The 27783-nt window shown below is 53.6% G+C and overlaps 1 protein-coding gene across 1 annotated transcript in view; it reads left to right on the forward strand.

The window, feature by feature from the left end:
- ptprfa (protein tyrosine phosphatase receptor type Fa) overlaps positions 1 to 27783 on the forward strand; it is an 87238-nt gene that overhangs the window by 17166 nt on the left and 42289 nt on the right. Inside the window, 3 exon segments of the mRNA XM_067230195.1 lie at positions 12928 to 13159; positions 18380 to 18490; positions 26595 to 26864. Coding sequence (XP_067086296.1) covers positions 12928 to 13159; positions 18380 to 18490; positions 26595 to 26864 — 613 coding nt within the window.

Genomic DNA, 27783 nt, shown 5'->3' on the forward strand with positions numbered 1-27783 from the left:
AATATGAACGATGAGGAGCGTCTCATGGCCTCGCCACCGCACACCGCGCCAGGACAGTTGTGGCGCCCGGCGGATCACATGGGCCATCTGAAGCCGTCGGTCATGTCCTACAGACTAATAATTTGAGGGGAAATTGCTGCACTCAAACGATCGCATATAATAACTCTTGTTCGGCATGAGTTTCCACCAGATTTCTTGGAATAGGACAAACAATTACTAATATTTACGCACACTGTACTTGTGTGCAGGTACAACCGACAGTAAGGATAGCGCAAGACTTCAACATTCCGATGCACTCACTCTCATGTTACATCGCCCCGGGACACTGTTGATGCTGAAAGACCTAAGAAAGAAAGCAATCCATGCAATCCATGGCATGTCCACAACATGGCATTAAAGCTATACTAACATTCTAATTAAACCCCTGTACGGATTCAAAGCCTGCTTTTAAATGCGTGCCGTATTTTCCCCAGAGAGCTGCAGGTTATTCTGTGTGGTCTTGCTCAGTGGTCTTATATAAACACGGAGACAGTCTCTCGGAGCGAGGCATGGCAGGAGAAGATAAAGAGGGGGGGGGGGGGGGGGGGAGGAGGACGACATGCACAGACCAGCACACCTGCAGGAGGGGTGAGTGCGAGGGAGACAACCAGAGGAAAACACAGAGGAGAGAGAGAGACGGGAGACAGGGAGTCTGTTTGTGTATGGGAAACGACTTCTGCCCAGCACACCGTACAGAACCCATAACATAAACAGACTAATGATGGAGGGGCTTCTTCCAGAATGTTCCACCTGGACCTCCTCGCTTCAGCTGCACAATCAAACCACCTGATAACCACCAGATTAAACCCACCAAGTCGGAGAGAGGGTAGCCGGAATAGTCCGCACAGACACGCGCGCACACAGACACACGCTTAAAAGCACATTTACGCACGTGCACACGCAGACACGCACTCGAAACACATTAACACACACACGCGCTAGGCTAGAACTTGGCGGACAAGGGAGACAATTTGTCGGAGATTTTGTAGGAGAGAGACCAGCTCTCCTCCTTCCATATCTTCCACACATCAGCATATATCATATCTCCCCTGGCAACCAGCAACGCATCTTACTCCCTCGTAACTAAAGCACCGGAATGTTCTGTTGGGGTAACCTGGCCACCCCGCCGGTAGATGTGCTGTAGAGGCCCTTTGTTCCGGGCGGTGAGCCTCTACCGCGCGTATGAGGCCGGTGTCCTACTGGTGTCGCGCGAGCTGTGTGTTTTGGATCGAGCGCTGTGAGGAAAAACCTCAAAGTACTTCTGGATCTAGCTCGCCATGAGCGCGCCGAAAAGCCCTCGTGGTTCTGGTCAGTGGTATTCCACATGGCATTTGAGTCAGTCAGGGAGGGAGTCAGGTGGCTGAGCGGTGAGGGAATCGGGCTAGTAATCCGAAGGTTGCCAGTTCGATTCCCGGTCATGCCAACTGATGTTGTGTCCTTGGGCAAGGCACTTCACCCTACTTGCCTCAGGGAAATGTCCCTGTACTTACTGTAAGTCGCTCTGGATAAGAGCGTCTGCTAAATGACTAAATGTAATGTAAATTTGAAGTCAGCTTGACCTTAATCAACGCAAGTAAATGTCCCCCTCAGTTTGGCATTGAGGATGTAAACATTCAGTAGCTGTGTGTATAGACGCCCACATTTGTTATGTATGTATGTCTCTGTACTGCATGTGTGACTCATGCGATTCTCAAGAGCCTTTAAAAGCGGCCAACCTTTCAAACGTATAAACAGTAAGGATTCTAGCCCGTGGCTACATCGTAGCATGTGAAGAAATATGACATTGTTTTTAGGCATAAGCAGCGTCAGAAGCCTGTATTTGGTGGTGCGTCAGCGGCAATGTGGTGTGTTGAGTCAGTTCCTGTGTGTGTGTGTGTGTGTGTGTGTGTGTGTGTGTGTGTGTGCGTGTGCAGTAGCCTTGATGGGATGTTTCTCTCAGGAGCTGTCTGTGGATCTTAGGCATACTCCACCGTCCAGTCACCTAGAACTAATCTACTCCTTTGCACTCGGTCAGAAACACAGGGAGACAAACCTGTGTCAAGAAGTCCTTTTTAAATCCAAATTTTGTACCGAGTTCCCAGAGAATACTAGATTAACATTCTCTCAGGACATGCCTGGCCTTAGCGTGGTATCTGTGAATGTGCCGTGTCGACCCTTCTGGTAATCCTGCACTGTGACTCTGAATTCCTCTCAGCCGGTCACACAATGGCACCCGGACCAGCCGTGTCACCCTCCCTCCGTAGCGACAACATGACTAAGCATAGTGACACGGATGATGCACGGCGGCCATTTTGTCTGGAAGAGCTCTCCCAAAACAATGTGCACGTCCCAATTTTCCCCCTCACCTTGTGTGTTCCTCCCTGCCTGCCGACGCCCCCCCCCCCCCCCCTCCCCTCACCAACCCACACACGCACTGACTCGCACGCACACATACACCTACCCACACACACACACACACCCTCCCAGAGGCTCTCAAGTTGTGATGGCTCACGGAGGCTGGCCTTTGTCTGCATGTCTCTTGTCTCCCTGGGAGTCTGTCCTCTCTCACCTGACAACCAGACACGCCGTCGACCGCCCACGCTCTCCTTCAGCCTCCGTTACCTTCAAAAAGCACCGTCGTGGAGCGTGTGTGTGTGTGGGGGGGGGGGGGGAGGAGAGAGAAAGAAAAAACGTCAGAAATAAAGAAAGAGATGGGAGAGAAAAAAGGAGAGAGGGGATAAATGAAGAGAGGGGCGATGGAAGAAAGGCTTCTCTGAGGATGACAAATCGAGTGGAGCGAGGAGGGGGGGGGGGGGGGGGTGGGCGGGAGGAGGAGGAGAGGGAGGAGAGGCAGGTGGAAAAAATTAACATCCACGCCTCTGGAGCGCTGAGATCCTCATCAACCAAACCTGGCTGCTGCTCGGCTCCCGTGCCGGCGTCGGGCTCGTTAATCTGCGGGACCGCCGTCTTGATCAACCGTGCATGACAAGCGGGAGGCCAACAGACACATCCACACACACACGCCATTTAACCGCAGCGCATCTATCACCTAACCAGTGACTCCATGTCAGCAGGTAAACCCCGGCAGGATTAGTGCTGACTTTACCACGGGTTCAAACGGCGTGCACGAATGACACACAAGCCGACCCGCGCGCGCGCAGACAAGACCGGTCCTGAATTCCTATGCGCCGGTGCGTGAAGGCCGGGGCGTGCGGACGCGACGGCGCGCGCGCTTGTCAGGGCCTGTGTTCGGACGTGGTGTTCGGACACCGTGGCGAGGGGCGGCGCATGGGCTGAACGAGGGGGGGTGGGCCTTGTTGTTAGGGAAACGAGGTCCCTTGACCTGACCCCCGGTGTGGGGAGAGGGGGGGGCGCGGGTCATGCGGTGTTCGCGTGCACCTGTTTCCTCGGTCGAGCGCTACCCCCCACCTCCCTCCCACCCCCCGGACCCAGAGCTGCCACATTCACTGCAAATCAAATTCCCCGCAACAACAGGACCCAGGACCAGGGTGTATCTGTGTGTGTGTGTGTGTGCGTGCGAATGCTTGTGTGTGTGTGTGTTGCGTGCGTGTGTCTGCGGGCGCTGGACGGTCGCTCGCGTCGTCACATCGCCCGACCTGTTTGTCGTTATTGTTCGGAGTCATCCACTCTCAGCGCTCCGACAACCCTCCGCGCGGCACGGGGTACGTTTTCGACGAGCACGTCACGGCATTGAATGTCAGGGGATAATTGCAGTGAGAGTCGTACACGGTGTGTTTTCGTAAGTTCCCCCCTCTCTCTCTCTCTCTCTCTCTCTCTCTCTCTCTCTCTCTCTCTCTCTCTCTCTCTCTCTCTCTCTCTCTCTCTCTCTCTCTCTCTCTCTCTCTCTCTCTCTCCTGTCTCTCTCTCTCTCTCTCTCTCCTTGTTCTGTGTTGCCGGCTGAGGCGAGGCTGTGTGGTTTCAGATGGGATGACGTAAACCCTCACGCGGCATGATACCGGCCGGGCGTCATGTTCGGCGAACACAATACGGGCAGACACCCGAGACGGCGTCACCCTCGCCTCACCACATCCCTCTCTTTTCTCGGCGGCGGGCCCGCCGGCGTCAACGCGGCGCGGGTTAACGGTTGGCTGTTGAGGGGGTGTGGGATCACAGAGCCCCCACCTCCCTCCAGGGCACGCTGAGTGTGTCGTGGCACACACCGGCGCTCCGTCGACACCCCTTCCTTATCAGCAAGGTTCACAGACGTGAGACAGAGAGGATCCCTCTCTATCTCTCTCTCTCTCACTGTGTCTCTCTGTCTCTCTATCACTCTCTCTTCATCTCTCTATCTCTCTCTCTCATTGTCTCTCTCTGTCTCTCTCTCTTTATTTCTCTGTCTCTCTCTCTCACTGTGTCTCTCTCTATCGCTCTCTCTTCATCTCTCTCTCTCTCTCATTGTCTCTCTCTCTCTATAACTCTCTCTTTATCTCTCTCTCTCTCTCTCTACCTGGCATAGGGAGACCTGCCTCCATCCCTGCATCCCCCCTCCACAGTCCTCTGCCTGCCCCCCCCGACCCCACTCCCCCATTAGAAGGGTTGGGGTTGGCTGGTCCTGGTGGGGTACTGGGGGGTAGGGGTGTGTGGCTTAAAGGGTGACAGTGGTGTCAGTTGGTTCACAAATTCACACCAGTCCCACACATGGCTATTAAAATATGGAATTCATCTCCACACATCAACTCTCCGTTTTAATGGATGCAAATAGTCGTATTAAGCTCCATAAACGCAAATCTCTCAGTAAACCGTCACTCAACTGAACAGTTTTGCCTCAAAGGGTTCTTTCTTGTAATACGATTCTCCTCAGTTTTTTTTTTATGAGGAAAATATCCATGAATACAGTTCATGGATGTGAGTTTTTCATAGATACCAGAGAATTGGAGCGGTGTGTTTGGGTGTTGAACTTCTGGTGTCTTCTAGAATGCAGGTATGCAGCGCAGACGAGAGGTATGGAGAACGTGTCTGAAGCTCGAACGCACCCTGCGGCTCAGCGATGGCACGTCTGGCACGTCCTCGTCAATCACTCACACACGCACACACTCACACACCTGAGAGAACATCCCCTCCACAGGCTGTGTTTTGTCTCACAACGGTGGGGGGGGGAGGGGGGGGGAGACCAGTGGAGACAGACCCGCTCTCTCTCGCTTTCTATCTGTCCATCTCAGGGTGACGTGGCTTTTCTCTTCTAGGAAAGAGCTTCCAAACAAATTTGTCCGGACAGGCCTAACGTACAAGGGAACCATTTCAATGCCAGTGCGTCGTTCCTGTCAGAAATGGCAAACCCGTTTCACCCCCGTAAATGCGCTCTAGAAAAAAACAAGTCACGGCCCTTTGCCTTTGCTCCGCTTGGTCCCTCCCCTCATTAGAACAAACTTAGTCTCCAAGTCACCATGTGTTGTTTTTTGTTTTGCAGCGTTTTGCAGCGTTTCACAGCGTTTCGCAGCGCTTGGGCGCTTGTCTGTTGTGCCTGAAGGCAGGTTGTTGTGGCCCCCACGTGTTCTTCCCCCGAGGGCCAATTGTTTGTTTACGTGTGCTGCCTGTCAAGCTGGATGCAGGGCCGGGGCCAGGACCCTTGTGTCTGTGTGTCTGTGTGTGTGTGTGTGTGTGTGTGTGTGTCTGTGTGTGTGTGTCTGTGTGTGTGTGTGTGTGTGTGTCTGTGTGTGTGTGTGTGTATCCAGGGACGTGGTACTGAGCAGCATGTGCTTTACTGTTGTAATACCACATGAGGAGCGGCAACCCCGGTCGTTCCCCCCCCCCCCCCCCCCCCGCTCTCGACGTGCATGCGACCGTCCCGTGTAATTATTCCCATCCATCACAACCCCCCTCACCCGCCCCCACCCCGCCCGCCTAACAGACGCGCCCCGCCGTCCACACACACACACACACACGGGCCCCGTTCCTATGCTACCCTAGAGTCTCAATATATCTCGTTCCCTTTCTGTTCAAGCAACATCTGCAGAATCAACCAGACTCAGTTTTTCCTCTGCAATCCTGGTGTAGCCTGTCAATAGCCTTGGCTAATGATATACCTATGATGTATTGCTGTAGTGTGTGTGTGTGTGTGTGTGTGTGTGCAGCAGTGTTGGCGGGCTTTTGGTGTTTGGACACAGTAGTATGGCCTGTCAACTTGGTAATGATTAAACCCCATAGGGAGCTGCCAGGGACCATACTCTCTCGTCATTGGCTCAGACATAGGCTGGCACAGACACACACACACACACAGCCTAATCAATTGGGCGGCGGTTGTATTGATACCGATGTCTGTGGGTCTTCCTGTCTGTCTTCCTCACTGCGTTTCCCCGTTTTTCTCAGTCTCCCTCGTTCTGGGGTCCGCAGCCCAGGAGGCTGGCTGACGGGTGCTGGAGGTTGTGGACTTGTTAGGGTGCGTGTGTGTGTGGGGGTCGTCCCACTCTTGGTGGGGCTCCAGGGGGGTCTGTCAGGTGCCTCTGCGTCGGGGGGGAGGTGCTCCCTCAGGACCTGTGTCTGCGACGCTCGCTGGGGGGATGATGGACGGCGGCGGCGCAGGCAGACGCATAATGCTTACTAAAGAGGAGAGATCCCCTCCTCTCTCTTCAGAGCACCCGGGCCAATTACAATACAGGGGGTTCTCTGGACTTCCCGCCCTCCTGCCTCCCTGCCTGCCTGCCTGTCGGTCTACCTGCCTGCCTGCACGGGGACTCTAATTGTGATACGCCACGCTGGAAATGGAAAAGGAAAAGGATGACATCGGAGTCGCACACAGTCGCACACAGGCGCGCACAGTCGCACACAGTCGCACACGCGCGAGCCCCCGCAACGGATGCACGGCACTCGCGCCGACATGACGTTCGTAAAAGATGCATACGTTCTTGAATGGCACGCAACCGTAATGAGACGGCGTGCAAAGGAGCGCTTCGCGTTCCCTGTGATAACAAGCGCCTCGTAAAGAGCCGTCGAAAGTCGGATCGGACTCGCGTCCGACGCATTGCTGAAACGCGTTTCCTGCGTACTCGCGTTTGTGTCTTCGCGAGTACGCAAAGACACCTTCCCCACCCTCTGACGTGTGTCCTTTCAGGGGGCATACTTAGCAGAGGCCTGGCATGTTCCAGAGGCTTCTGCGGTGGGGAGATTTCAGCCTCAGTTATCTGCCATCTTAGTCTGCTGTTTATCTCTCCCCAGACAGATCCAACACAGGCCTCCCAGGCTGGGGCTCTCTTAGTACACACACACACACACACACGTACGCATAGATGCAGATACACACAGACACACACACAGCAGACACACACACAGACATCCACGCAGTCACAGAACCACACACCACACACAAACAAACCGGCTGGATGTAGAGGCCCGATAAAGAAGCAATTAAAGCCGTCAGAATCTGCCTTTCATAATAACAGTTTATTTACACATTCCCCCCGCACTTTTCCCTGCCTGCCTTCTCCTCGTGACATTGAGAAGTATTTATAATTTACTCTTCTATGTCCTCACTTTAAAATGAGTCATCCGAAGCTCTCCGCGGAACCTTTTGCTTTTCCGGAACCTTCTCTTTTGATCGTCAGCGCCGGCGTGACCGTCTGACTCGATCTCTAGCGAAAGACGAGGAGCCGCCCGCCACCAAAACCAGAAAAGACCTTCGCTCCCTTTGGGTGACATTGTTTCGCATGCCGGCGCGGGGATGTGAATCGTGAATAGTGAAGCTGTGGCTCCACTATGGCACCCAGGGTATGCACCGGGCGCGCCCCTGTTTAATCGCAATCGTACAGACGCGCCGCGGCTGTGTCGAGTCGTAGCCCACGTTTAAACTCTGCTGACTTACATAAACCTCCAGGGAAAGCGTCTTCAAAGACTCTGGTTCTTACAGCAGCTATTAGAGGATGTATGTGCGAGTGCATGCGATGTGTGCGCACGGCGCATGTGAGGACCCCGCGAGAGGGATGAATTAGTGATGCAAATACGATTCCGGCAAATTAATTACCCTTGACATCAGGGGGGGGGGAGACGGCGAGTGAAGGTCAGGGCGCGACAATCTACCTTCGCTCCGAACACACGGCCCCGGGGAGAGGACAAGGTCACCCCGACCGCCAAGGTCGTCGAGTCCTCACCTCCTCAGGCCTCGTTACGGACGAGGCTGGCGGGGGCGGGCGGCGTTTTTTGAAGGACGAGCCAAGCGTGTCGCCTGAGAGGACCGGGACCTCGGCATCGACCGGGCCAGAGGGCGCGCTGGACGGATGCCGGGCGGCGGAGATTCCCCGTGAGCTACGTCGATTTGGCCTCCCCCCGTGTCGTCTGCCGTCAGTCGCCGCTAAGAGAGAGCGAGTCACCGGGTCGGCTGGCTGCGAGAGCGTGGCATCTCTTTTGATCCCCCCCCCACACACACACACACGCACACACACACACACACGCATTCCTCACACCTCCCTCCCTCCTGATCCCTGGCACCTCCTGTTCTCTGCGAGCCCCCCTCGTTCCCCGCCGCCTCAAGACCACCACCCTCTGCCACCCCACCCCCCCTCCCTTGTCCGACACGGAGGGGCCGACCGCGTCGCTTTTCATTTGCCGGGGAAGGAAAGATCTTATTAAGACCACGTGATTCCCCTGGGATGGGGGTTGAGGTGGGGTGGTGGTGGTGGTGGCTGTCGCCGTCCTCTTGATTAAAGTGGACTAGAGGCTGGGGGTGCCTGTTAGGGGGGGGGGGGAGGGGGAGGGATTGGTTACAGGGACTACAAGATGAGAGGTCGGGCTGTTTTCGAGGCCATCGTCGTCGTCGTTGTCCCCTGCCCGCTCAGGTACTGGTTGGCGTTAATGAAAGCGGCGCTGGCCCGGGAACGGAAGCGGTGGCAAGGCTCTGGTGCCAGCAGAGTGGCACAACTGTGGCCGGCCTCCAGCAGCTCTCTCCAGATAAGTGGGCCGACGGGAGCTGCCCCCAAACACCTGTCATGGCAGGTGCGGAGGCAGCAAGTAGAATGGAAGTGTTTTTTTTCGGGCATGACATTCTTTTCGATTCATTCCTTTCACCACTCCATCCATTATTGGTTAGCTTCAATTATATTCTTTTTTAATTCTATACTTTTTTTTATAAACCTAGTAGGCTTTCTCAGCTGTTATATCCAAGTACCTGTTTACAACACTCATGCATGAACAAATCCCAGAATGCAAAGCGACGCAACTGTAACGAGATAGTGTTGTTCGGGTCTAAAACTTTCCAGTCACCTACACCAGCATCGTTTCATGTCTCAAATATGCCCTCCCAGCCAAAGATTTCTCTGGGAAAACCCTGCCCTGTAACTGATCCTCCCCAGCGCCAGTGCCTGGCTGCATGTCAGGTCCCAGACTAGGTCCCTAGAGGAGAGAGGAACCAGGAGAGAACCACCTCCCACTGCTCTCAAGGGGCACCGAGGCCCCTTTGCCTCACTCCTAGCCTGGGTACAGCATGACCGACGCGGGGTCGGCTCTGGAGCACACGGCCCTTAGTCTGTCTTTCAGCAGCGGTCGTCACGGCCTAACATAGACGTCAGAGATCATGCAGGCACAGCATGAGATGAAGTGTTATTTGTGATGTGGACTGGAGCTGTCTGCTTAGTGTCCACATGTTAGATGTTGGGGGATGAAGTTGGGGTAGAGGAGGAGGGGGGGGGGAGTGGAGGGCATGCTGGGAAGAGCCAGAGATGCACACGCTCTGCCATCGTCACCATGGCCTTCCAGGCCTGGCGACTTGAGCACATGACCGAGGAGATCGGTCGCGGAACCCTCCGGATCTCCGATCTGTAGCGGCGCCTACGTCCCGGAGAGAGACGTACGTTTCTACGGGGCTCGCTTTTACACCGGTCGCACCTCCCCCCCTCCCTCCCTCCCTCCCCCCCTACCTCCCTCCCCTCTCCCCCCCTCCCTCCCTCCCTCCCCCCCCCCCGTCCCTCCCCTCCCTCCGCCTGTCTTCATCCGGGCCGATCGGGTTTCCCTGCGCTCTCACGAAGCTGTTGTCGCTCCCCCCGAAGGAATGCTCGGCCCGGCAGCGGGAGCCAAACACCTCGTCATGACCCGAGCAGGAGAACAATAGCCCCAGTGTGGAAGGGGGGGGGGGGGCTCTCAACACGCCTCCCCTGCCCCCCCCCCCCTGTCCCTCCAACTGCCAGCCGTCCGCCATCACCGCCAAGGTCAAACGCACCTCGCACCACGCTGTGGGCGTGACAAGGCCACGGTGGTTAGGGCGATTTTTTGTTTTTTTGTTTTTTTCGAATCCGGGTGAGGGGTTTGAGTGTGTTCAGATTAGTCATCTAATCTGTTTAGATATCGCGGCATTAACTGGGTTTTACATTCAAAGTCGGATCTGAGCCCGTGTCTAGTGTATTGGGACAGAGAGCTCTACTTGGAGTTCAGAAAGTTCTGGAAAGTCAGTCCACAGTTAATTTGTTGGCACTCGTAGGGTTTAACTAACACTCACGGCGATCCAGTCTTGTTTTTCATGTTTTCCGGCTGGTGTTTATACCTCCCCCCCCCCTCCCAGTTAGAGGGTAAAGGCCCTGTGAGGCTGCATGTCGTGGCACGAGGACGAGAAGGCTCTCTCTCTCTCTCTCTCTCCCCCTCTCTCTCTCTCTCTCAGGTATGGGAGCAGAGACACACTGGCCTCTGATTGGAGTCGTTCACAATGGCAAGAATGTAGACCCCCCCCCCCCCCCCCCCCCGCTCTCTCCCCTGTGTTTGATGAAGAGCCGAGGCTGGGTGAGAGACGGGACTGGGCGGGCATCGTCCCTCCGGGAACGTAGAGCGCAAGCTCGACAGACAGGCCTCCGCACTGGAAGCTGTCTTTGTGTGCGGAGATTCGACAAGCTAGGGGTGGAGGAGGGGGGGGGCGACGGGGGGGGCCTAATCACCCACGTTAGGAATTCCTCCGAGGTGCCCCGGGATTAGGTGGGGTGTCGTCGTCCCCCCCCCCCCTCCCCCCCATCTCTGACAACCCAGGTAATGCAGTCGGCCCGGCCGCGGTGTGAACATTCCACTGACACATATCGAGTGTCGAGGCGCATGTGTCACCGCCATTCGGCTCTTGTCACGGAGATTGCAGCTGATGCAATCCCTGTCGTTGCTAGGCGTGGTCGTGTCATACGAGACCAGATAGAGGCTATGGAATTACAGTGAGATAGCTGTGCCCCCCCCTCCAGTCTTCTCTTTCTTCTTTCTATTTTCAAAATAGAGAGATTTCTTTTTTTTTTCCCGTAATCAGATGAATCGACAAAGGGCTTGTGAACGAAACAAAACATTCTGCCTTCTTCACTCAAGGGGTCTCTTGTACCGAGTCATTGTTTTCAACTCCTCTTTGTACTATAATGAGCAGTAGATACTAGGTACTAGGTTGAGCATTAGAGCACTAGGTTGCTTGAGCCGCAAGTAAATATTCCGGAATACATAGTTACTGGTATGCATGTTGTCACGCAGCACATATATATAGTACATGTAAGGGTGCTAAACAAAGGTACCCCGGTAAACTATTGACTGGCTGAACAGGCTGTTCCTGGCTCTGTACAGGCACGGCTGCAGAATGGATCGAATGGGGGGGTTGGGGGCTGGGGGGGTGTGGGGGGTTGGCATTTGGTTTCCACAAGGGGGCATTTTGGATATAGCTCTCTTCTAGAACCGTATCGTTAAAATAATGGGGGGGGGGGGGGGGGGGCCTTGGAGCCGACCCTGTCTCTGTAGGAGCCTGAGGAGTAACCCTAAACCAAGAGGTCATTCCCACAGCCAGCCAGCCTGCACTCCTGCCTCACCTCTGAATCCCCTGTGTTCATGGTCCCTTCCCTCCGCGGGAGCCTCGCTCCTCGTCACGCTGCGCTCTAAGCTCTTCATTAGAGGGGTTCCCCTTTACTCGCTGCACGCTCTTTTGGGCCAGCCAGAGGTTTGCGTCATTGTCCCTTTAACAGGGTGCCCAGGGCATTTCGGGACGATAAGGATCTTTGGGTCGGAATGTTCTACTCTACCAGTTGGTTTCGGCTTGTACAAAACTGAAATGCTGTAGTATAATAATTACTACAGCTCCTATTATTACTATAATTTACAGTGTTATACTCATTATTTTAATAGGCAAATGCACTCTACGGTACTTGGAGACTTTTGGTAATGTAAAATTGTCCAGAGCCATGAATGAAGTATGCCACCGTCGAGATTTCTGTGACGGTGCAGCTGAACTAGCGCGGGTCCAGCTTGCTGTGAATAGTCCCTCGGACGTGGGTATAGTCACGTGTGACATTGTGTTTAGCCTTGTACTCTCTCATTAGAGTGATTGGTTTCTTCAACAAAAACAACAACAAAATATTTGTGTTTGATCCCGGCGTGCCTGACGCAATTTCTCATTTCACGTCTTGTATGCAGTGTTATCAATATATCTCTGGGACCTCTCTTTGCCAAGTTCCTGGAGGTGAAATGGGTTCTTTTTCCACGCGTTGAGGGGATAGGTGGAGAAGGCATGGAATGCGATTTTCAGGGCGCGATTTGATTCCGTTTCGTCCGTGATTTGGCGGGGCTCCGCCATTTGACCACACTTAGCCTCCCGGATTATCGGCGCGGGGCTGGAGAGCGGCTCCGTCTGAATGGAATTTCAGCGGGAGCGAAATTGCGTCTCTCGCCTCCTCCTCCTCAGCTCGCGCGGGAATCCATGACGGGGAAATTCTGCGTCGGGATTAGTCACGCGACGGTGGGGCCCGGCCGATATTTACATTAGGACTGGATTTCACGGCGTTGAAAAGGAAGAACCACCTCACAGACTGAAGGTTGTGTGGGGGGGGGGGGGTGGGGGGGAGGACCAGGGGAATAACACAGTCCCGGGGTGGTCCGTCCTAACAAGATTGGGAGGGAGGCCCGGGCGAATGCATTCAACGGATGACTGCAGCTCCGGTTTGCCTCCCAACCGTGTCTGAATAGAACCGCTCCAACCTGCTTTCCCTTCCTCTCTGTCTCGTCCCAGAGGACCAAATCCCCCATGGCTTCCCTACCATCGACATGGGGCCCCAGCTGAAGGTGGTGGAGAGGACCAGGACCGCCACCATGCTGTGCGCCGCGAGCGGGAACCCCGACCCGGAGATCTCCTGGTTCAAAGACTTCCTGCCCGTGGACATCAACAGCAGCAATGGCCGAATCAAGCAGCTCCGCTCAGGTAACGAGTCCTCGCACGCACGCACCGACAAACACGCAATCCTATTTCCATACGCCTCTGTACACGAGTTATTTAAGGATATTTTTCCGAATAAATTGACCGAAAATCTGTGGTGGCTGTTTGTAGACTGACGGCAGCGTGATATGTTAAGTAGGATGCATCCTCTCAAAATGCAAAGTATCAACAGACACTCGTTCAAGATTAGAATACATGTTTTCGAGATGGATTCAACCTCCTACATTGACGTAATTACCGCGAGTGGCACCTGTTTGGGAATGGGACTGTGCCTCGCGGTGCCTCGCGAAAGTATCAGCCGCAGACTGATTAATCTGAGCAGAGGAAGCAGCCGAGCGAGGCAGGCCCACCAGAGCTCTGACAAGCGCCTCGTATCCAGGCACCACAGAGGCCACTTAGCACGGCACTCGACCCCGGAGTTGTTCGACAGAGCCCCTGTTCTCTCATCCCCCCTACCTCCTCTCACCCGCTCCGACAAAGACGCCGTTTGGGAAGCGTTGGGTCGGCCCTCCCCCCAAATATTTAGCCTTTAAAAGCCTTCCTGGCCTATGTTTTCTTTCACCCCCCACCCACCCCCCTCCTTCCGTCGGCATTGCAGCATAGCAATGGAAGCGTATCCCCTCCGATTTTCTCCTCTGCTCCTGTCATCTTAGAAGAGAGGAGGAAAGGAGGACGGGGGGGGGGGGGGGGGGAGACAGGCCGCGGGGATATCTGAGGCTTTGAAGCTCGCGCCGCGGGTTCCCCCCCCCCCCCACGCTACATCTGGGGGCCCGCAGGTTGAGGACAGCCACGGCCTACGTGTTATCGTCATGACAGCGCCGCCAATTCGGTTCAACTCGGTTCACGGGCGACCCGCCGCCCCGCCGCCGCGGAGCGCGGCTGGGCCCGTCCCCCTCTTTCAACAGGGCTACAGATCCCCCCCCTCGACAAAACATGTCATTGTCTCCCAGTAATTATAGCGAAGCTTGTCCAAAAGCCAAGGATTCAGCCGCCTCCTCATCGATCAGGCCTCTGTTTACAATGCTGGCCACACCATAGGCAAACAGCCCCCGACCTGCCCTGAGATCTGATATGGGAAGTGGGAGAGGATTAGTGTCTGAGGACAAAGCTAAAGCCCACTGCTCGGTGACAAACACTGCTGGAGTAGCGGGGCCATGCGCTGTGTGCCAAACAGGCTCTCTCTCACACCCATCCACTTCAAAACCCCAATGCAATATGACTCGGTTAACCAGAACTTGTTAGTACCGGTGACATGTCTGTGTAGAACATTCTAGTGAGTACATAGTTCATCATTATTTCCGGTTATTGAAGTAACATTGTTTCCATTTTGGCTTAACTTTACCGTAATGCTTTGACCTTAAAGTATTCCTTGTAAAAAAATTCAAAATAAAATACTAATACAATAGAAAGGACATTTCAATACCTGTTCCAGCCATTGTGAAAACATAATAAAAGCCCTATTATTTTTTACAATGAACCTGCCACACTGAAATCTGCCACTGCCAGGAGCCCTCGACCCCGCATCCTGCTGAACGCACACACCGCCCTTCTCCAGGCGACACGTGTCCTTCAGTCATGTGGGTAACCCCCCCACCCCCACCACCCCCACCCCCACCCCGGCTGGCAGGCCTCAGTGTGAACCAGGCCAGGCCCTGGCCCTTGGAAGCTGCTGATGTCCCTCACCCCCCAACACCCTCAACAGAGGCCACACACAGCGACCAGAGGGAGGGGTCTCTTGACTCTCAACTCCACCTCCCCCCCCCCCCCCCACCCAAAAAAAAACGATTGGTTGACTATGTCGATCTCCTCGACCAGCATAGTCACCGCCGTCCTCCACCGTTTGAGGCACATGACTTCGATATGCCCAAATGACCTCCTGACTCCGAATATCCGCTCTACCTCAAATGGATCGTTAGCAGAGGGGGCACTTGGGCTTCGACCAACATTAGCCTTTGCCAGGTCCGTCGACGCATGCATATGTGTTTATTGAACTCACTGGCCCCTTCATGTGGGATGGCAGCACGTACTGTGCGAGTCCGGACTCGCCTTACCCCACGCCCCTGTGATAAAACAAAAACAAGCAGCTTATTCCAGGCCGCAGGTTTCTCGGCGTTGCATCAGTTTCACCCCCGGCGGCCCGCTCTCTCCAGCTTCCTTTACGGCAGGATGCCGGAGAGACCAGACACGCGCTGGCGTCTTCAGAGGTAGGAGCCCTACCCGGGCCCTTCCGAGGGTGAACGAGAGGTCACGCTGTCAATAACCAGGTGTACAAAGGTCGGTTTAGAGACCGACTCTGTGGACGAGAGTCCAGCAGAAATAGCCATGTGCAAAACACAGGCATCAAAGAGATAAGAGCGCAGCACAGGATTGTGGGCCTTTGTGGTGTTTCGGACCACAGGGAATGTGAGTGAAATTTAAGAGAAGGGGCGGGTCGGGGGGGACGGGGGGGTGATTCTCAACTCTCGTTCCTCAATCTGCTGTTCCTTCTCTCTTCCTTGCTCTTTTTCTGTCGCTCCTCTCTCGTCTCTGTACTAATGCTTCTCTCCGATCTTATTTGCATTCAAATTACCTCACCAGGTGGTACACCAATCAGAGGTAAGAATGCCGGGTACAGGAAATCCAACCACTCTCGCCATCCCTCTCCTCCTCTTCCTCCTCTCACCTCACCGTGTCTCCATCTCCCGCTCTCTGTCCTTCCTTTTTCCCCCTCCTCCCTGACACCTTGTCCGCTTCAGCGCATGACCTCATGTGAGTCTGTCTGGTCTGTATCCTTTCTTCAAACCCGAGAAAGGTACAAGAAAAGTCCAAACCCCTCAAAAATAAACCTCAAATCCAATCTTGCCTGGAAGCCGACCATGAGCCGTTTCCCTGTCTTTGAGAAAGGTGGATGGATGCCACGTGTAGGGTAGAGGGGAAGAGCCCCCCCTCGCAAGGGTAAAACCCTGGGCCTACGTCGGCCTAAGGCGAGAAGTTGGACTAAGTCTTTCTAGATTTCCATATATTGTCTCCACAACCAGATAGAAATATTACCTATTTGCATATGCTGCGATAGCCAGCCGGTGTTATCAGCGGTCGACGTGGAGGCGGTCAGCGGTGACCCCTGTCGGCGTGCGGCCGATCCCCGGGAGGCTCGGCCAGGGTGTGGGACGCCGACACGACGTCACGAAGGCTCGTGCCTTCGCCGGAATCGTATTTTTTCAAGGAACTCTCGCCGCCACAGGCTTCACCGACGAGAGCTTTTCCCAGAAGGCCCTTCTGTGTGGTGGGTGGTTGGGTGGGGGAAGTTGGGAGGGGGGGGGGGTAGCTAATTTACCTCTAGCAGGGTGATTGCCCCCACAAAAAGATTAAGATCTTCTCATCCCATCCATGGGTTTGCTGAGTAGATTGTGCACACAGTGTATAATACCACACAGCCAGTCAAAGGGAAAATGTAAGGGGGGGGTTGGGGGGGGGGCTGAAATTTTTAAGTCAGCCTATAAGCTATAGAAGCAGCAGCTGCATTCTAACCCCCCCCCCCCCCCCACACACACACACACACACACACACAACCCTCCCCTCCATCCACACACGTCCGACAACACTGTGCGGATTGGCCCGGGCTGGATTCAGATTGGTTAAAGCTTCAGAGCCGGAGAGTTAAGATGTTGAGGAGAGAAATGTGCGCGAGTCTTTCATCATCGCTCTGACATAATGGCTTATTCTCGGGGGGAAAAAAAGCTTGTTGATGTGAAAAGAGGCTTACCGTACACCTACACTGTGTGTGTGTGTGTGTGTGTGTGTGTGTTTGGTGCCGGTGTGCATTTCCATGACGTGTATGTGCATATTGTACAGTACATGCTATGATACTGTCCATGCATACTTCTATACAGCTGTGTGCAGTGTGCTTGTTTGTATGTGTGCGTGTTGGTTTTAGGATTAGATTACCTTCATGTAGAGTAGGAGTGTAACATCAGGATATAGGCATTTTACGCAGAATCCCCTTGACGTCAGGCACCCACTCAAAGGCAGCCAGATAAAGGTCGCCTTTCCAAAACACTCCCTGTCCCACACGCACTCGCAGTCCTTATGATTTTATGTCCACCTGTTAACACGTGATTTACCAACAACTAAACATTGTGTCCCAAAACTCCATCCCATGATGCATTTCAGGAACGCTTCTGAAATACGGTGTATCTCCACGTTTATTTGTCTATCCGTGTGCCTCCACCGGCCGCACCGACATGCATGATGTGTGTCACATCTAACGCACCCAATGACATCTCATAACTGGGACCAAACGCCGTCATGCCGTCTGTCAGAATTAAGGGGCCGCCGATTTTCTTGCTAAGTGTAGGCGAAACTAAAGCCTGTGATATGAGTGGCACGGATGGACGGTACAGTCTTTTCAGACACGAGGAGAGATAATGATTGTCCAGCCCAATCAGTTCTAAATATAAACCCACGCCAGGTAAGTGGTGAATGATTCGGACTCAGACTTCGTTACCAATCCGCCCCCCCAGACGGCAGAGAGAACTAAAGGTCTGTCTAGGGCGGGAATAGAGAGGTTTTCAGGCCCAATTATTACCTTTTTGTTTCCCCGCCGTCAGATACACGGTTTGAATTCATCCCTCTCGACAGCAGTGAAGAAAGTGTTGGGAACAATCAGTGCTGAACAATGCAGAATTGATTAGTGATTTGTGGTTAGTTTATCTACAGGGTGTAAACGTTGGCTAGACTAACACGGGGCAGGGCAAGTACTGTGACCTTGTTTTTGCCTCTGATAAGAAGAAGCAGGTGTTTTATCTTGTGTATTAACAGTGGGGTTAATCAGTGTCAGAGCCATTTAATAGCAAACCTACAACATGGCCAAATAGCCTTGATGGTTCCTCAAACAAAGTCTCGATAAAGAAGCCTTGTAGAATGTGTTTTTTCGAAAGCGCAAATGTTACGTCGTATCGTTCCCTCAGGCTGTTGATAGGTTGCGTGTTTTGGGGCCGTGTCGGTGCCGCCTGCATTAAGTAAGATCAGCACTGATTGGTTTGCTCGATCTAAGTTGACAGGTCTCCGTTCAGGCCTACTGTACTGTACGTGGCGTCCAAGGGGGGTACGTGTGTTTCCGGGGGTACGTGTGTCTCCGGTGTCCCCACCCGTCTCCAGGGTGTGTGTGTGTCCGCGCGCAGGCCTCAGCCATGACAGTGTACCTTCTGCCCCACCCCCTACCCGCAGGAGCGCTTCAGATCGAGAACAGCGAGGAGTCGGACCAGGGCAAGTACGAGTGCGTGGCGGTCAACAGCGCCGGGACCCGCTACTCATCCCCGGCCAACCTCTACGTCCGAGGTAAGCCCCTCCTACCGCCCTCGCCGTGGCCATCGCCAGGGCGAGCAGGTAACGCCAGCTTCGGGGGGGGGGGGGCTCTCCCTGTCTCCGCCCCTCCACGCTGCCGGTCGAGAGAGCTAACCCTTCTTCCACAGCTGCCTCTCCCGCCCCGCACGCGGAGCGGCACACCTCTCCGACCTGAAGGGGAAATCCGGAACGTTCCACCCGTGTCCTGATCTGCAACCGCATCACGAAAAGCCCAACCTGTCTCTGCCTGCTTTTCTCTCCCATTCTTTTCTCCCTCCTTTTCCGTTACTTTCTCACGTTTGTGTGTGTGTGTGTCTCGAGGGGGATGTTTACTGTCTCTTTCTCCACAACCGCCTACTCCGTCATTAGTTCTCGTGACCTCCCCGCTCACCTCACACTTCCAGGGTTCGGTCTCCCCAGAGGTGAATCGGAGTTCAGCTGTGTCGTTGCGTTGCTATGTTGAACTTGTTTTGGCGGAGAGGAGCGTGCGTGTGTCGTCTTGCGGGCAGACAAACACACACCTGGGTGGCTGGTCTCGTCCCGAGGGAGAGACGGAGGGAATGTCCCGTCAACAGGATGAAGCTAAAACAACACAAGCGGGGTTGTCAATCTCAATCCTCCGGGCACTCGGCCCGACGGCGAATATCCGATTCAATTGGCTACGATCAACGTCAGGCTCTCAAAGGCAATGTCATTGCACGAGCTTCCTTTTCCTTGTTCTTGTTTTTCCCTCCTCGCCTTTTGCCATGTTATCTTTTTCCCTCTGAAAATATCAGACGTCTGCCCTCCGTAGGAAACGGAGGACGGCCTCGGAAAACATAATCGGTTTCTTTTCTTCTTTCTTGCCCCGTGATGTTTCCTTACTGTAACTGGATTAGAACCGCAGAAGGAACCCCCCCCCCCCCCCCACAACCCCCACCCCCCCCAACCCCCCCGCGGGTGCCGCGGGTCATCACCCGGGTATCGCCCCATCGAATAGTGGAACGACCTTCGTGGATAGAAACCCCTTTTTCCTCCAACTCCTTGCAGATCGGCCCCCCGTTCGGTGATAAGAAATGTGTGGGGGTGTGTGTGGGGGGGGGGGAGGGGAGGGGTAAGCTCACAGGGTATAGGTAGAGGAGATCATATCCGCTGGTCTCTCTTTTTTTGGTCCCCTGTTGGGCCACACACACCGAGGAGTGCTGTCGAGGGGAATACTGATATCCACATCGCTCCTTTGATGAATGGCATTTAATATATATGTATGAGTGCCTTGTGATCGTCCACACCTGCCCTGGTGAGAAACGATGACGACGTGTGTGTGTGTGTGCGTGACTGTGGGTGTGTACGTGCGTGTTTGCGTGTGACTGGGGGGGTGTACGTGCCTGTTTGCGTGTGACTGTGGGTGTGTACGTGCGTGTGTGTTTGTGTGTGACTTGATGTGTGTGTGAGTGTGTGTGTGTGTGGGGGGGGGGGGGCATTTCTGCTTCATTTCTAACTCTGAATCTAGTTTAAGTGCTAAAGAATTGCTTTTGAGAACTGAAAAAGGGGTCATGATGACATGACACGTCTAAAAATGCCCCCAAATTCCAGATATCCAATTTTACCAGCAGCCAGCAATCCATGTCTGCGTTTCTGGTATTGCTGAGTCACCCAGGTGTCGATGCACCCTCTCCTGCAAGCCTCCAGTCCAAATGAACAGCTATAATCAACCTCGCCATTCTCCTTCCTCACCTCTAACATTTGGATGTCTCTGTTTCTACACCATATCAAACAGAGCCTTGTGTTTGAACGGGCTAATCTCCCCAGGTGTGCTACAACTGGGTTTCTTCTGTCTCTTGCAAATTCAACGCCAATTTTCCAACTCGTGTGTGTGTTCGTGTGTGTGTGTGTGTGCGGGGGGCGGGAGTGTTTGTGTGGGGGAGCTTCTCTCTCTCTTTCTCTCTCTCTCTTACCTTTCTTTTGTCTGCCTTTTGCTCTGTGTTTCTGTCATCACTGTGTGTGTGTGTGTGTGTGTGTGTGGTGCCTTGGCACAAGCCCCACGTTCATTGAGATGTTAGTCATATACACAGACTGTATATGTCAATGTTCATTTCACACAAATGCTTATCCTTCGATGACAAAAAAAAAGAGCCAGTCATTGTCTATGCTTACATGTACTGTATGTGGTCTGCCAAATGTGTGTCTTTGGGGTTTTCTAAGTTGGAACAATAGTTAACAGGTCTGAATGTGTCTGTGTGTGTGTGTGTGTGTGTTTGTGTGTGTGTGTCTGTGTGTGTGTAACCATGTTCTTCAATCGCTGGGTGTTACCTTGTTAGAATGTCGTTGCTTGTGGCTGCTTGCATCGCGTGTGTCTTTCGTGTCCGTCTATGTCGGCGCCTCTTTGTGTGTGTGTGTGTGTCGTGTGTTTGTGCGAGTGTGCTTGGGCGCGCGGGGGCGCTGCCTCGGATGCTTGGTCGGCCAGGGGCCTGAAGACCCCGTTTTGTGCGCGAGAGAGAGCGACGAATCCGGCGGCGGCGGGCATGTTTGCATTCAGATCCACCTCCCCGCTCGCCTCCGCGGCGCTGCTTAGGAGTCAACGGGCAGAATAGACGCAGCGCTTCCCATCAGCAGGAGAGGGCCCGCTGTGGGTGCAGAATCAAGCCTGCTCGTCAGCCAGCGATGGCTCGTCACAGAGTTTTCATTTCGAGACGGTGGACCTGTGTGTGTGTGTGTGTGTGTGTGTGTGTGTGTGCTGTGTCTGTGTATACTGTGTGTGTGTGTGTGTGTGCGCTGTGTCTGTGTATACTGTGTCTGTGTGTGTGTGTGCGCTGTGTCTGTGTATACTGTGTGTGTGTGTCTTAGTGTAGTGTGTGCGCGCTCTGTGTTCCGCGTCTGTTCACATCCAGGCAAGAGCCAGAAACAGGGCAAGAGTGTGTGTGTGCATGTTGTGTGTGTGTGTGTGTGTGTTTCCGCATTCTACATGTGTTTGTTGTCATGTTAATGTCCTTCATTTCAATATGGGGCTGTGTGTTTTCTTGTCTGTTAGATGTTAATGCTTCTTGTCCCTTTAAGGCCATTGTGTGTGTGTGTGCTTTAAAGTAATGCATATGAGATGATCATGTGTGTGTGTGTGGGTGTGTGTGTAAATGAGAGATGTGTGTGTGTCAATGGCCTGGCTATTGTCTCCATAGTGTTTTCCTCATTCTCTTTATGGATAAGCGGATATTTGCCTGTTTTACTCTCTCTGTTTCTCCTTGTCTTCTTCCTGTCTCTTCTCTTTTCTCCCCCCCCTCTTCTTTTGCTTTCCTTCTCTCTCTCTCTCTCTCTCTCTCTCTCTCTCTCTCTCTCTATCCTTGTTCCCTCCATCACCATCGCTCCCCGCCATCCCAAAAATCAATCCAAATCTCACCTCTCAGATCAGCGGGAAGGTTGGTCCTTTTTTTCTTCACTCTTTGCCCCTCCTCTGCCGAGGCCCTGTGGACGGGAGCCAGCCGCCGGCGAGCCGCCAGGCGCCGCCGGGCGCCGCAGGCCCCGTGTCCCGGCCGCCCCCCCCCTCTCTCTCTCAGGACCCTGCCTATAGTAGCCCCCCCACCCCAAACCCCCTTTCCATCCCCCCCCCCACCTTTCTGCCTGCCATGCTGCTTGCTCTACAGCATCACCCCCAACCCCCCCCCCTCCCAGCCCATGTCTGAATGCGCTTTGCACGCCACTCTCACCTCCGCTTCGGTGTGTGTGTCGACTGGGGGGGGGGGGATTCCTCAGTGCGTGCCTCGTCCTAGCGCTCGTGGTGCTTTCCTGGTGGATCGAGGTCGGCTGGACACGAGGCTGGGTTTGGGGCGTGGCCGCGGTCAATGTCCACTGTTAGGCCTGGTGTCCAGCTGCTGCCCGTTCCATCTGGAGAGCGCAGACCGGGTTTGTGGTTTGGCGCAACGACGCAAGGCTCTCGCTGCATGTTGTGTACGGCAACAGCGTGGTGAGTCATTGTGTTAGTCGGTACTTTGCCTGGGGTCAGGGAACAGATATAGGAATGTTTCATGAGCTTAAGGGATCAAGCCTATTTACATACAAGTTCAAGTTTCAATGAGAACTATTTTCCCACCCCCGGGCGCTTAGGCTGTATAGAAGCGATGCAGCACTATCCTGGTGTGAACAGTGAAAAGCCTTTTTAGTTTTTCGAGTATTTAATCTGGCTCAAGCGGCTTTGATTGTTTATTTTGGAACCAGAATTCAGTGCGGGCTCCAGATTAAATTCTAAAAACAATGACACCAGAACACATTGAGTGTGGAGTAGAGCGTTTTTTTATTTATTTTTTGTATACTTTTTTAGTGTTTTGTTTGAAAGAGCATGTGTGCTTTCCATGGTCCCATCTTCTCGAGCTGGAATGGCTGAACTGAAAGTAAGAAAGAGGGTAGGAGTCTTTGAAGGAATTGCTAAAGCCCATCTACTATACTGTATCTCCTGCCAAGACCCAAACCAACCATGTATTCTCTCCACTTAAGTGTAGCCAGCTTCGAAATAGTTGTGAGCAAGGAGTCTTTTTGTTGTTTGTTCAATATCACTCCCAACGCGTGGTGAAATGTTTTTACTCACTGGCATACCTCCTTAAGAGTTTGCAGTATTTCCTTTTTTTCCTGTTTGCAAGGCTTCTCTCTTCTCTTACCCGTATCTCACCGGTTCAAAAATGTTTGTAGGTCAATGTTATGCCGCATTTCATCTTCCAGAAACATCGAGCTGGGATGAGGCAAGGTTTTCCTCCCCGTAGTAGCTGGTCCTTGTCACGCTGATCCAACAGTCAGGGAAGCATGTCACTTGGTGAGATATACTACGTGCAGTATATCAGATCACGTCCACATCTTCTGCTTGCTAAATGCCTTTACCTCAGGTTTTATTCTATAAGCTTCATACAACATCGCTGTGTTTTCTCGTGGAGGCATTAGGTGAAGGTTAGGCTTTTTAAAGACCAATGTTCCCCTGAAGTCTCAGACTGTCCTATATAAATAGTTAATCTTGTTTTGGTTGGTTGGAGTTAGGTTTAAAGACAAAACTATTTTTTTTTATCAATGTGCCTTAGTCCAACTAGAGACCATGGTTTGTTGAGACTCGATGTTCTCAATGCCCAATTAGCCAGTCCTCTGAATTAGTCTGTCGATGCAAGCAGGGTAGTTCCAAATTTGTTTGTGGACATTTCGCCGCAATTACCCCAGCATGGGCCCATTACGTGAGCTGTTGGAGTTGGTGTGTCGACGCTTGCTGTGCACGTTTGGCTGTCATGCGCTTCCGCATGCCTCGCTTCGAAATATACGTGCATGTCAAAGAAGAGGAACAGATTGTACTTCTGAACACCCAGTCCTCTCCCAGCGCTCCGCCTACCTTTCCCTTTTCCCCAGAAAATGCTGCTTCTCCCATCCTCGCCACCCTTCCTCCCCTCCCTCCCCCTCTCCTCCTTTCCTCTTCCCTCTCTCTTTCTCCTGGTGGCATGCCAATGAAGAGTGCGTTTGTGGCCGCCAGCTTATCATGTGCCGCTGACTTATCTAAACTGCTTCACGTGAAGTGAGTGAACTCCAAAAAAAAAACCCCCCCGCGCGGCATCTCCGGGGGTAACCAGCCAGGAGACGCATCACATCCCGTCTCCTGCCCCCCCCCCACCCCCCTTTAACCAATAACCCCCTCTCTTACTACCACGATCAGTAAACGAAACGTCCGCCATCACGTAACATGGGATCCATCTACCACACATCTTCCATGGGTCGAACGTCATGTCTCTAATGTACACGTTGACTAACAAGGTCTATGCTGATTCCCTCCCTCCCTCCTCCCTCCCTCCCTCCCTCCCTCCCTCCCTCCCTCCCACCTCCCCAACCCACTCTGCCCAGCACACTGCCACTCCATGGGGCGGTAGCACCTCTCCGACCCAACACGATGGCTTGTTTTCTGGCCGACGCAACGCCCATCGGCCCCTTGGCCTCAATCGGGACACCGCATCAACATCTCAGTGTTCACGTGGCTTGAATGCCGCTCTAGGGTTCAGCTGATGTAAACTGTCAAACATGGCGGGGGTTCAACGCGCTGAGAAGTCTTTTCCGCTGAACACCGCGAAACACATGCGCGCACATGTATCCATTACTAGCGTAAAACCCAACGGTTCATGTAATTTATGTCATTCTGTATAGCAAATGGATCGATAAGTGGTCCAATCCTTGTTGGGGTCTTGGTTCGTCGATTTGGTTTCGTGTAAGAGCCAGACGTGTTCTCCGACAACCTCCCACCTTTCATCACAGTTGGCTGTCACCTCCATGCGCCTCAATCCCAGGTCTCTCCTGGCCCCCTTCTGGAAATCTCCATAGAGCACAGGAGGGACTAGAAACGACATATCCCATCAGGCATTCAAGTCACTGAGCAACTGAGATGTTTGTATAAGAAAAAGGAGAGAGAGAAAAAAGGTCTTGCTACCCAGCCCTCTTTTAAATCTGGTTTGAAAATACAATATTGACATAAATGCTGGTCAGTCTGGATCCCAGAATAAGTATGAAGTGCCCTGCCTACAACCTTGTGCTGTGGTAAGGATATACAGGAACCAGGTAATTTCTAAGCCCTGAAGATAAACAACACCAAAAAACACAGTATTTGAGGAATTGTGTCGTGAATAAGCTCTGTTTTTTCTCCTCCTCCGACACACACAGATACTTGCGGTGCTCCTCCAGAACGCCCCAAATTAAAAACATTTCGAGAGGGTTTTTCTGCAGCAATCCCGAGCCTTCTCCCGGGGGTGGGAGATTAGAGAGATGTAAATGGAGTGTGTATTTATAGGGCTGATTCGCGACAGTATCAGACCACTACTGCTTACACATGATTAACAGTCCCACTGCTGTTTGTAGGGGGGAGTGGCGAAACAGTGGCTTTGTCTGAGCACCGTAGGTCATCTGTGTTTGTTGGGGAGATTCGTGGGGGTAGTGGGGAGAGGGGGGAGGAGGATAGCTTGGTTCTCGCTGTGCACTCGCCCCAACAGTCGCCGCCGTCGCGGCCCGCGGAATATCGGATTATCGCCGCGGAATATCGGATTATCGCCGGAGAATTTGGACGAGTCGGGTCCATTACACACATCGATCACACACACACACACATCGATCACACACACACACACACACCACCTCCCCGAGTTTCCCCCCCAAAGTCGAGTCTCGTCCTAATGGGCGTCGCCTGACGACGGAAATAGCCTGCGTGCCACGCCCCCGGATCGTGAAAAGACGGCGGGGAAGGAGAGGGAGGTTCTCGCCCCCTTGAATCTGTCATAAACCCTCAAACCCCTCACTGTTTGACTGACACAGCAAGTAGTCTCATTCCCCCCTGTATTTCGTTAGACCAAGAAGAAACCCTGAGAAAAGCTGTTAAGCCCCTCATGTAAGCCCCCTCGCGGGCAGAATATCTCAGCGGTGAGCTTAAATTATACTTTGAGTCACATTTCGTGACCATTCCCCGTCAAAGCGCCCGCACGAGCACTTTAGCTTCGCCAGCGAGCTATGTATATTTAATGCATACGGAAAAGAAAGCATTGCGTTAATTCAGACATAATGAGCAGCGCTTCCCAGCACTTAAGGGGGAGACTTCTACTGGCGGGAGAATACAAAGGGGGTGAGAACCATCTCCTGTTCACTCCTGCAGGCCCACGGGTAGCCGCGACTCTTGAGGGGGTAAAGCCTTCGCTATCTCTGCCTGTCAAGCTCCAGGTGCATTCTAATCTCCATACCTGAGCGGAAGAGCCGACAGCTCTCGCGGGTGAAAATCCAGCTTTAGGCCTCAGGCAATGTCTCCCGCATCGAACAGGCTCTTAGAGAGGAGGGGAAGCGGATGAAGGGGGGGGAGCCGTCCTTGACCGGTCGCTCGGTCCCGTCCCCCCCCCACACACACACACACATGACCCCGCGCGCTCGCCGCGCAGCGGGGCTTAAAGCGGTTTCCAGCGATCGCGGCGGTCCTGGGGGCCGACGTAGCGAGAACCAGGCCCGTTCTCGGTGTACGCCCCCCCCACCCCCCCCTGTACCACCTCCCCCCCCCCCCACGCCTCCCTATCCTCTCCCCTCTCTCACACCCCTTGTTCTCTCCTCCTCCCCTCCACCCTCCCCCCCCCCCCCCCTGCAGTGCGCCGCGTCCCCCCCCGCTTCTCCATCCCCCCCACCAACCACGAGGTGATGCCGGGCGGGAGCGTAAACCTGACCTGCGTGGCGGTGGGCGCCCCCATGCCCTACGTCAAGTGGATGACGGGCCCCACGGAGCTGACCAAGGAGGAGGAGATGCCCGTGGGCCGCAACGTGCTGGAGCTCACCAACATCCGCCTGTCGGCCAACTACACCTGCGTGGCCATCTCCTCGCTGGGCATGATCGAGACCACGGCGCAGATCATCGTGAAAGGTGAGTCGAGGGGGGAGGGAGGGGGGTCGGCGAGCGTGTGTGTGTTGCAGAGAGAGAGAGGGGGAGAGAGAGGGAGGGAGATGGAGAGAGAGGGAGGGAGATGGGGAGAGAGAGAGAGAGAGAGAGAGAGAGCAATTTGAGCCGCTTTGCAAATATTGGCAACGCATCGATTCTTGAATAGCAACGATCTCTCCCGTGTCTGTTGACATGGCGTCCGTTTCGAGCGGCCCTGCGAGGCCGAGACGTGGGTCATGTTTGCCCAGATCAGTCCCGACCATGGGAGCTGACAGAGCAGTCATTAATCTCATCTATATTTGAGCACGTCTGAGACTCGTCGGGGGAAACTCGATGATGGGAAGACAACATGCAGGCGAGCTTCCTGTGTTTACTGCTCGGCTACAAAGCGATCATTCCGGCAGGAAACGCCGCCTCTGAAACGCTCATGGGGAAAATAAATAAACAAGTGTCACACAGAAGATGCGTGATTTTTTGGTGCCATAATAACAGCGACTTAAAAAGAGATTAGACGCAATATTTCATGTTTTGTCTTGTTTGTCACGCGTGAGGTGTAACCAACGTTCCTGTGTCTTTTATCAGGGGTTAGCGAGTTGAGTAGACAATTTAATATGGGAGGAATGAACGAATGCCGCTCATTTTCCGAGGGGACAAGAATTGCCGACAGTATTTTGTGCTGCTTGGATACACATCTGTGTTATCAATCATTAATTCGGTCTTTCGTCTGAGAGACTTTCAATTAGGCTTGTGAAAGACTTTGGGATAAAGAGAATCTGTAGCTCCCAGACTTGTACAGCTAGAGTGCTAAGGGCTGCAGATGGTTTTATTTTTTCCTATTGTGATGTTGTGGTCTTAGACCGGAGAAGATCTCCGTAACCGATTATGTGTGATGCATGAACCCCCC

Source organism: Osmerus mordax, chromosome 27 (assembly GCF_038355195.1).
Source record: "Osmerus mordax isolate fOsmMor3 chromosome 27, fOsmMor3.pri, whole genome shotgun sequence".
NCBI classification, from domain to species: domain Eukaryota; kingdom Metazoa; phylum Chordata; class Actinopteri; order Osmeriformes; family Osmeridae; genus Osmerus; species Osmerus mordax.